The sequence below is a fragment of the Fundulus heteroclitus genome, unplaced genomic scaffold (genome assembly GCF_011125445.2).
Source record: "Fundulus heteroclitus isolate FHET01 unplaced genomic scaffold, MU-UCD_Fhet_4.1 scaffold_43, whole genome shotgun sequence".
NCBI lineage: Eukaryota > Metazoa > Chordata > Actinopteri > Cyprinodontiformes > Fundulidae > Fundulus > Fundulus heteroclitus.
In genome coordinates, this window is record NW_023396846.1 from 445,122 (window position 1) to 456,011 (window position 10,890).

General features: G+C 39.9%; 1 protein-coding gene across 1 annotated transcript; it reads right to left on the bottom strand.

The window, feature by feature from the left end:
* Positions 1-374: 374 nt before the first annotated feature.
* LOC118560420 (NLR family CARD domain-containing protein 3-like) lies at positions 375-10,365 on the bottom strand. The gene is made up of 6 exons (XM_036131407.1): positions 10,087-10,365; positions 8,152-9,943; positions 7,734-7,907; positions 6,162-6,335; positions 1,166-1,212; positions 375-1,017 (listed from the first exon to the last, which is right to left on the bottom strand). The coding sequence occupies exons 1-6, from the start codon at positions 10,343-10,345 to the stop codon at positions 491-493; spliced, it is 2,973 nt and encodes a 990-aa protein (XP_035987300.1). The 5' UTR covers positions 10,346-10,365; the 3' UTR covers positions 375-490.
* Positions 10,366-10,890: the final 525 nt, after the last annotated feature.

A 10,890-nucleotide genomic window follows, 5' to 3' on the forward strand; every position in this document is an offset into this window, starting at 1 on the left:
AATGAGCAGGAAAGAAGAAAATCTGTTTATTGCTCATTAAAACAAATGAAGTAGAACTGCAGTAAATGTACAAAAGGAAGATTTAACATTTGAATCTAAAAAGTGTTTAGAAAAATAGGAGCCGACAGAAACAGATAATGTCCATAGACTGAGAAAAACTGCCCAACATTTTATTGACATCTGACTTATGAATGAAAGTAAATAAAACAAGAGAGAAACTTAACATCCTGTTATTCAAAGTGAAGCTTTGACTGGAGACAGGCAAAAAAATAACGTGTGGATCCTGGAATAATCCCAGCTTCCATCGTTTAAGGACTGGAAGAGGAAGAAGTTTCCTATGAATCATTTAAAAGAGTTTCACAAAGAAACAGATTGAAACCATGAATGTGAAAACGTGTTTCTAAGAGAAAGAGACAGACATGAACAGACTGAACTATCGGTTCAACAGGGAGAGGCTTTCTATGAGATGAGGAGACTCTTTGGACTTAACTCAGTGCAAAAACACAGAGGAACCACATTTTGACCACCAAAACCCAAAGCCAGGATGCAGAGGTTCAGTGAATGTGGTTTTGAAGGTGTGGAGGTGGATCAGTGAGTCTGAGGAGACTCTGTAGAAGGACAGAATACCAGCAGGACAGTCCACATACACTGCTACTCTGTTGGAGACGAAGCAGGAGGAAATAGATGTTTCTCTGTTATTGTGACAGACAGAGTAACCACGATCAGAGCAGCTCAGCCTCCAGGACTGATCATTCCCTCCAAACCCACAGTCTTCACTGTTTCCTATCCTCCTGATTCTTCTGTAACTCACTGATATCTCAACGTTCCCTCTCCACTCGACCTCCCAGTAACAGCGACCAGTCAGACCATCTTTATACAACAGTTGAGGAACATCAAATCTTTCTGGATGATCAGGATATGACTGAAGCTCCTCCACATATGTCACCTTCCTGTTGTCTTCAGACAGTTTGAGTTTTCTGCTCACTGTGTTTGTGTCGGTTTTGAGTTGACAGGAATCTGATGGAGAGAACAAAGACAATCCAGCTGCAGTTATTGATCATTTATTGACACTTTGATGATGACTCCTGAATGAGTGATGGACAGTTTGAAGATGGTTGAATGTGAGCGGCTTTGTTGTCATGAATCAAATGAAAAACACACTTACACTTCCTCAGACCTGGTGTCAACCATCCGACTCCAGCAGGCTCCACCCTGAAAGGAGGAGGGGGGTCAGACCATCAGTCTCTTTCAGCAGCAATCATGGACATTACATGTCTCTCAGACACACTTTGTCCTACACTTAGAAAGGACCAGTCCAACATTTTGACACAACCACTTGTAAAATTCCATGGAAAAAAAGAAGAGCTGAGAGCAGAAACACAAATGGGCTGTGATGATGATGATAGTAATATCATCTTTATTGTCATTGAAACATACATTACAACGAAATTTGTTCTCTGCTTTTAACCCAACACCCTTGGGGAGCAGTGGGCTGCCATGTGCGGCGCCCGGGGAGCAATCTGGGGTTAAGGGTCTTGCTCAGGGAGCCAGAGTGCCGGCACTGGGGATCGAACCGGGTACTTGCATCCTTCTCTGAGTGCAAGCGTGCTGCTCTAACCACTCGGCCACGACCCCCCGTGGCATGATGATGATGATGATGATGATGATGATGATGATGATGATGATGATGATGATGATGATGATGATGATGATGATGATGATGATGGACAGCTGGTGACGCTGTAGCACAACTAATGTATCCAAACACAGGAAAAGCCCCAACAGGGAGGAGAAAGGAAATCCCTCCTTAACAACCTGGATGTATATATAAATGACATCTGCAAAGTTTTGAAAATACTTAAGTTTGTTTTGTTTGCAGATGATACTAATATTTTTTGTACAGGTGATAATTTGGATCAGCTTGTAGTTGATATCAACTTAGAGTTATGTCACTTTAAGGTATGGTTTGATATTAACAAATTATCATAAAATTTGGATAAAACCAAGTTTATATTGTTTGGAAACTGCAAAAGTAAAACAAATGTACATATCCTTATAGACAATAAGACAGTAGAGAGAGTTAAGGAAATTACGTTTTTGGGAGTAATGATAGACGATAGGATTTGCTGGAAACCTCATATAAAATGCATTCAAACAAAAATATCTAGAAGTATTGCTGTTCTCAGCAAAGCAAACATTTTCTAAATTATGCTGCTCTTCATATTCTGTATTGCTCACTTATCTTACCTTACTTGAGTTACTGTGTGGACATATGGGGCAACACCTATAAAACCTCACTGCGGCCATTATGCATAATACAAAAAAGGGCCATCAGAATGATTCACGAGGCAGGATTCCATGACCATACTAACATACTATTTATAAAGTCCTGCCTCCTCAAACTCCCCAATCTCGTAGAATTTCAAACAGCTCAGCTGATGTATAAAGCTAGAAATAAACATCTACCAGACGATATTCAAAAGCTGTTCACTGATAGAGATGACTTCAGGGAAAATCTTAACTTTAGAACCTTAAAGGTTCGAACCACCATGAAAAGAAAATGCATTTCAGTCTGTGGTGTTAAGGTCTGGAATAAACTCCAGAAAGAGCTGAAGCAATGTCCAACCATGAGCCTGTTTAAAAAAAAGGCTTAAACTGATGTTTTTCAACAGGTATTGTAATGAGGGGAGATGAATGATATATCTGAGCACTGTGTATGTGTGTGTATGTACAGGACTGTCTCAGAAAATTAGAATATTGTGATAAAGTTCTTTATTTTCTGTAATGCAATTAAAAAACATGAAATGTCATACATTCTGGATTCATTACAAATTAACTGAAATATTGCAAGCCTTTTGTTGTTTTAATATCGCTGATTATGGCGTACAGCTGAAGAAAACTCAAAAATCCTATCTCAAAATATTAGAATATTTCCTCAGACCAAGTAAAAAAAAAATAACAGCAAAACAAAATCAAACATTTGAAAATGTCCATTAATGCACTCAGTACTGTGTTGGGAATCCTTTTGCCATATATGCTTGCGATATTTCAGTTGATTTGTAATGAATCCAGAATGTATGACATTTCATGTTTTTTAATTGCATTACAGAAAATAAAGAACTTTATCACAATATTCTAATTAATTATATATATAATTATAATATATAATATAATTATTTATATTTTTTGTGAATTTTGGATCAATACATTGTTGGTTAATAGGATGGTACTTTAAGTGCAATTAGAGGGAGAAGGGGTATTAAAAATAAGTTTTACTTCTTCATACCCCTTTTCAGACAACTTTCTTTAATCATTGATTAATGTCAGAAATCAGGGTAAATATACCTGATATATTTTATTTAGAGAAAAATTTTGTTTCTCATTTCTTTTTATGTTCAAATGATTTAATTGAACTGAAACATAAAATTTAATTTATTGTTTATCAATTACTTTTTTATGTAGTACTTGGTTGATGAATTTCTTAAATTGATTATTTTTTATTATTATTTGGTAATTTCTGAAATTTATTTATTTAATATTTGTTAAATGTGTTGAATTTGTTAATTGTCTGAAATAAATTAATTTAATTAAAAAAACATTTAAACGACTTAAAACTGAACATAAACTGCGAACACTGATCATTTTAGATGCTCTCAGCCTAGATCCTCCCTGATGTCACATCAGGAGTGGAGACTCCTAGAAACATCTGGTAAATGCATCAAGAAGCAAACTCCTTATTTGACACTGGAATGTGGATTTCTTTTGTTTTAGGGGAGACGGAGACATGTATGTATGCAGCCCCCAACATCATTCATTCACTTACTCAGAGAGGACCCCAGCTATTAATAGATGCGCCCTAGGGCTGCACCTCCGACAGGTGCATGCAGCCCAACCCAGGGAGGCAGACTCAGTGTTTTACTACATGGGGGCTTTAGGATATAATTGTGTGTGTCTCCCCTTGGAATTCCAATTGTAATTAAATAAATGTATATTCCAAGTGTTTTATCTGATGATTGTTACTTTCTTTGTGGTCAAATTTATGAACTGGGTGAGGCGGGCCTCAGTAAATGAGAAAGGAAGATCGAGAGGCCGCCTCGTCAAGATCAAGCAAACAAGGCAACTAAACATGATCAGAATCACCAACTGAAGGGAAAAGGTTAGCTTAGTTAGCCATATCTGGTGTCAGCTAAAATGAGCTGACAGAAAAGATCCAGAACAATAAACCTACTTAACAAATCATTCTGATTGGACAATAAACAAAATTCAGCAGTCTTAAGGATTCACAATGTCAAGAAAGACCACATAGACTGCTTCTAAAACTTGGCTTGTAAAGATCCTCATAGCTTCCAGAAACAACATTTTTACATATATTCTAACAAGACTCAAAAACGCCCCCTGGTGGCGAGTCTGGAAACTGCACCCCAGTCCTGCCTTCAGAACACCACTTGTCTAATGCAGCTATTTAATTTACACATGCTTAAGACTATGGTAAGTGATCTTTGTATTTTAAGCCTTTCTGCTAAAATCTTGCACAAACTCAGCCCACAGCTTTCTATTATTTCTGGGGGAACAGACCATTATGCTGAGCCTGTCATGATTTGTATCATCGTCAGACTCTCTCTGTCTCTCTCCGAGGTCGGTCGTGTCTTTCTCTCTCTGCAGCTTTTACCCCCCCCCCCTATCCTGCTTTGCTTTGCTATGTCTTGTCTTCTGAGCACTTTCTTCATATCAACCGAACTCTGAAAAACATGGATCTGGTAAGCTGGTCTCTCAATACTATTGATAAATTTTTTTTCGACGGGTAGGCAACGGAAGGGGGACCCGTCTGGTCCTGATTTGACTTATTTTGTGAGATACACCCTAAATTCCTGGAGGAAAACGGTGTGTCTTTCGACCTTGTCATTCCTGGACGTTTGAAATTTTCACATTGGATTAAGGATACTGGGATCTCTACTTATTGGTTTTTGTGGATTTTTGAAGTATCGGCAAATACAGCGGATGTCGGAGCCATTTGGCCTTGATCAGGCTGCCGGCTGCATGACGCGCTCACTCTGGCTGTGAACGGACAAACCTGGCAGGTGAATGGAGCCAAGCCGAAAAGCTGGCTGCGCTGGAACGCAGACTGACTTTGGGGTTGAACTCAAGGGGAGATGGGATAAAATCTGGGAGTGAAGCGCGAAAAAGCCCAATAATTTGGAAAATTGGATTTATGTGGAGCCAGCAAAAGACTTAAAAGCTGACAGGAAAGGCAGTGCAGCTTGTCTCATAACAAATAACATATTTGGATTCCCTCCCTATCTTCTCCTGGATTGTTATGACGGAGTGCCCAGAAAAGCCCCCGGCTACCCCCCTCCCCCGCTGACACCTGAGGATGCTTCTCTGAACTGTGGGCCGGCTGATAACATCAAGGACAATGGCCTCTGGAGAGTGTTCACGGAGAAAAACACTTTCGCCCATACACACACGCATAACTGATACTCATAAAAACTGATGAATTACACTCACGCGACAGGTCTCAAATGTTTACCTTCTGCATACATGTTGTCTTGTGTTTATTTGTGCTTTTGTGCTATGAGGGTTTTTTTGTGTCGGTTGTTTGTCTCTTTATAGGTGAGAGCATAAATAGGCAAACATCTGTCTCTTTTTTTTTCCCTCCCCTCTTTCCCCCATGTTGTTGCTCTTTCTTCGAGAGTTTTCAAGGCAGCGCCTAGGGACCCCGTGTAAAGCGGGGTCTGGGGCAGTTTGGGGAACGCACCTCACGGCTAGCGCTCATGTAGCAGCGGCCGACTGTGTGTGTTCCTGGCAACGCAAGGCCTCAGTCAATCGTTCCCCCAAAATGTTTGTTAAGTGTATGTGATGGACGGTTGTACTGGAACTGAAATTTCGATTGTAATGCAAATTGCAGTTGACTAATAAAATTGATTGATTGATTGATTGATTGATTGATTGATCTTCACACTCTGACACACTGCATTAAACTATTCCTAATTAATCTTTAGCCTTATTACTATGCAAATATTCTGACTGGAAGTGATAAGATGGGTAGGAGAGAAATGGAGGGGGGGGGGGCTTAATTGAGGAGGTTTTGATTTATTATCCAAGGATATAAATAAGTTATAAATTTTGTCATAAAGTACCTCTATACCTTTATTCCTCCATACCTGAGAGATTCCAGTCTCCAGTGTGGATTCTTCAGTCCAGCTGACAGCAGCTTCACTCCTGGTTCTCCTGGATGATTGTAGCTCAGGTCCAACTCTTTCAGATGGGTGGGGTTGGACCTGAGAGCCGAAAACAGAGAAGCACAGCCTTCCTCTGAGACCAGACAGCCTGAAGAGCTGCAGACAAACAATTCAACACATGATATTAAGTTTGTTACATGATACGCAGTTTGTTATAATAAACATAAAATATAAATCAAGCTGTATTTTGTTCGGTAGGCAATAAAAAGACAGACATCTGACATATTTAAACAGACAAATCCTGACACGAACTCCACTGGATGGAAACTCTCAAAACTGACACAAGCGCCTCAGAAGGTTCTGGCTCTAAGCAAACTACAAACTGGACCTAAAATATAGGTCCAGTTTGGCCTGTATACACATATATATATATATATATATATATATATATATATATATATATATATATATATATATATATATATATATATATATAAAACCGATTGGATTCATCAGGATTTATGGATAAATATAGCTGAGTGTCATCAGCATAACAGTGGAAATTAATCCCATGCTGTCTGATAATTTTACCAATCGGAATCATATACATAGTAAAGAGAATTGGTCCAAGGACTGAACCCTGTGGTATTCCACAGGTGACCCTAGAGTTTGAGGAAGATTTATTAACATGAACACACTGGAATCTGTCCGACAGATAAGATTTAAACCAGCCTAATGCTTTCCCCTTAATCCCTACAGTATGTTCAAGTCTTCTCTCTCTAGGAGAATATTGTGATCAACTGTATCAAATGCACCACTGAGATCTAAAAGGACAAGTATAGACACAAGTCCATTATCTGAGGCCATGTGACTATCATTGGTGACCTTCACCAGAGCTGTTTCAGTGCTATGATGAGCTCCGAAGCCTGACTGAAACTCCTCAAGTAGAAACTGAAGTTTTTCTTTAATGTTTATGGCTTGATATTATGTTTGCTCCATTTACAGCTTATCTATTATGGGTCTCTGAATTTTAATGAAGATGAGGTTCACGGATAGTTAAAATTAACCTGTGTGGTCTTTCCAGAAACAGTAGTTGTGTCTTCAGGGAGTGAACATTTTTGTGTCATCCTTTGTTTTGACTGCAGGTACGAGTGGGGCTAAAAATCTTTTATGTTGTTAATATTGAATATTTGTGTGGCAATGCTGAAAATTTTTACTTGTAAGAAAACATTGTTATATAATGTATTTAAATTGTAAAAGGTATTCTAGGTAATCTTTAGAGCAACAACTTTAAATAAATAAAACAGAAAATAATAAAAATAACATTTTTGACACATTCTGTTATGATGGGGTGTCCTGAAAATGTATCATTCTTGCATAGGGGCAGCAAAAGACAACATTCAAGAAACACTCCTATATGGTGAATCTGTGTCTGGTTTGTGTTCATAGGGAGAAAATGTCAAGAAGAAATCTATCATAGAACTTACATTTCCATCTTGTTTTTAGCAGGTAATGAACAGAAATCTGGTTTTAACAGGATGGAGAACTTTGTACCTAAGAGTTTCCAGTTTGCAGTTTGGACTCTCCAGTCCAGCAGAGAGAAGCTTCACTCCTGAATCCTGCAGGTCGTTGTTACTCAGGTCCAGTTCTCTGAGACTGGAGGACTGGGAGCTGAGAACTGAGGACAGAGCTTCACAGCTTCTCTCTGAGAGGTTACAGCCACTCAGTCTGAGAAGACAGGGAGAAAAATCTGCTATTAAACAATTCATCAGAAATATTGTTGATTTCTTTACAGTCACCAATGTTCCCCTTGGAAAGATTGATGGACCTGTCTGATTTACCAAGTCTTTATGTTGCCTTTTGTTGTGAACGGGTTCATAATAAATAATCTGAAGCAACATGTATCCATATTTACCTCATTAGCAGATTTCTCACTATCAGAAATAAAAGCAGCAACAATCTGTGTCCTTACAGAGCTTTGTTGGAGGCTTTAACCACTGGCAGCAGCCTCAGAAGAACCTCCTCTGAAGCAGAGTATTCCTTCAGGTCAAACACATCCAGATCTTCTGCGGATGACACTAAGATGAAACCCAGAGCTGACCACTGAGCAGGAGACAGTTTATCTGTGGAGAGACTTCCTGAACTCAGAGACTGTTGGATCTTCTCCACTAGAGAACGATCATTCAGTTCATTCAGACAGTGGAACAGATTGATGCTTTTTTCCGCAGACACATTCTCACTGATCTTCTTCTTGATGTACTGAACTGTTTCCTGGTTGATCTGTGAGCTACTTCCTGTCTGTGTCAGCAGACCTTGTAGGAGTCTCTGATTGGTCTGCAGTGAAAGTCCCAGGAGGAACCGGAGGAACAAGTCCAAGTGTCCATTTGGACTCTGTAAGGCCTGATCAACAGCTGTCTGATGAAAAGACTTTGGTTCAGGGTCCTTAGAAACTGAAAACTCCTTAGATGTTTGTGTCTCTTCCATCAGGTTGACACCAGAGGTGATGAAGGTCAGATGAACATGAAGAGCAGCCAGAAACTCCTGAACACTCAAATGGACAAAGCAGAACACCTTTTCCTGGTATAGACCTCTCTCCTCTCTAAAGATCTGTGTGAACACTCCTGAGTACACTGAGGCTGCTCTGATATCGATGCCACACTCTGTCAGGTCTGATTCATAGAAGATCAGGTTTCCTTTCTGCAGCTGATAAAAAGACAGTTTTCCCAGAGACTCAATCATCTTCCTGCTCTCTGGACTCCAGTGGGGATCTGTTTCAGCTCGTCCATCATACTTGACCCTCTTCACTTTGGTTTGAACCACCAGGAAGTGGATGTACATCTCAGTTAGGGTGCTGGGCAGCTCTCCTCCCTCTCTGGTCTCCAACACGTCCTCCAGAACCGTAGCAGTGATCCAGCAGAAGACTGGGATGTGGCACATGATGTGGAGGCTTCTTGATGTCTTCATGTGAGAGATGATCCTCCTGGCCTGCTCTTCGTCTCTGAATCTCTTCCTGAAGTACTCCTCTTTCTGTGGGTCAGTGAACCCTCTGACCTCTGTCACCATGCCAACACACTCAGGAGGGATCTGATTGGCTGCTGCAGGTCGTGTGGTTATCCAGAGGCGAGCGGAGGGAAGCAGTTTCCCCCTGATGAGGTTTGTCAGCAGAATATCCACTGAGGTGGACTCTGTAGCATCAGTCAGGATCTCCTGGTTCTGGAAGTCCAGAGGAAGTCGACTCTCATCCAGACCATCAAAGATGAACAGAACCTGGAAGTGTTCAAAGCTGCAGATTTCTTTGGTTTCAGTAAAGAAGTGATGAACAAGGTCCACCAAGCTGAACTTTTTCTCTTTCAGCACATTCAGCTCTCTGAAGGTGAATGGAAATATGAAGTGGATGTTCTGGTGGGCTTTGTCTTCAGCCCAGTCCAGAGTGAACTTCTGGGTTAAGACTGTTTTCCCAATGCCAGCCACTCCCTTTGTCATCACTGTTCTGATTGGTTGATCTCTTCCAGGTGGGACTTTAAAGATGTCTTCTTGTCTGATGGTTGTTTCTGGTCTGTGTGGTTTCCTGGATGCTGTTTCAATCTGTCTGACCTCATGTTCATCATTGACCTCTCCAGTCCCTCCCTCTGTGATGTAGAGCTCTGTGTAGATCTGGTTCAGAAGGGTTGGACTTCCTGCTTTAGCGATCCCCTCAAACACACACTGGAACTTCTCCTTCAGACCAGATTTAAGTTTATGTTGAAAAACTGTAGGAAGATGTTCTAAATCAACACAAAAAGTGAAATCAGGAAGGAAACCAAACGATCTTCAGAAGATGATGTGAATAAATGTGATTCCACCTCTTCAAACATTAATAAAAGTGCGATTTATCCATCAGGTTAAATCTTCGTAGAAATCTTCTTACCGCTCTGCAGACGGTCAGCCAACTCCTCCTGCTTCATTCTTCTCAGGAAGTTCAGAATGATCTTTATCAGTGCCTCTCTGCTGCTCCTATTCTGCTCTTCTTCCTCACCTTCCAACACCTCCTCATCATCTCTCTGACTCTCTGAGCAGTCTGAGTCATCTGGACTCAAAACTTTCTGGATATTCTTCAGCTCCTTTTTCATAAAAGTGACAATGTTGTCCTCCAGCAGCTGGAACAAAATAATATATGAAGGACACATCAGACTGAAATCCTGGAACTGTCTAGGTCATGAGAGGTCAAGCCTGGGATGCATGCTGGGAAATAAATTAAATATTGAAATCCCCCAAATTCTCAGGCCTAAAATTAGAAGCCCGAGTCAGCATTTATTTAAAAAATGCCATCTTACCAGCCGAAGACCTTAGAATATGATGTGTTAAGTTTAATTATTGTGTTTTTTTCCTATGCAGAATTAAATAAGCTCTATAATCAAGATATGAATCAATCAGAATTGTGGTTATTAATGAATCAAATGTTAAAGAGTATGAAGTGGTTTTCATGTTTCTGAATAATAATGTATCAAGGTTTTACTGGTTCTCATCTGATCATGAATCGTTTACATTGTCTCAGATACTTAAGTACTCTTTCACACACCTTAGCTACTCCGAGATGATGCTCTAATATCATGCATATTACGTAATTTCTCACATCGTTCTGGAAATATGCTTGTAAGTTTTTTCCACTATTTAACTTACCTTGATGTGCCGTATTATTAATAGTTTTACAATACTTACTCTGGTATTAATT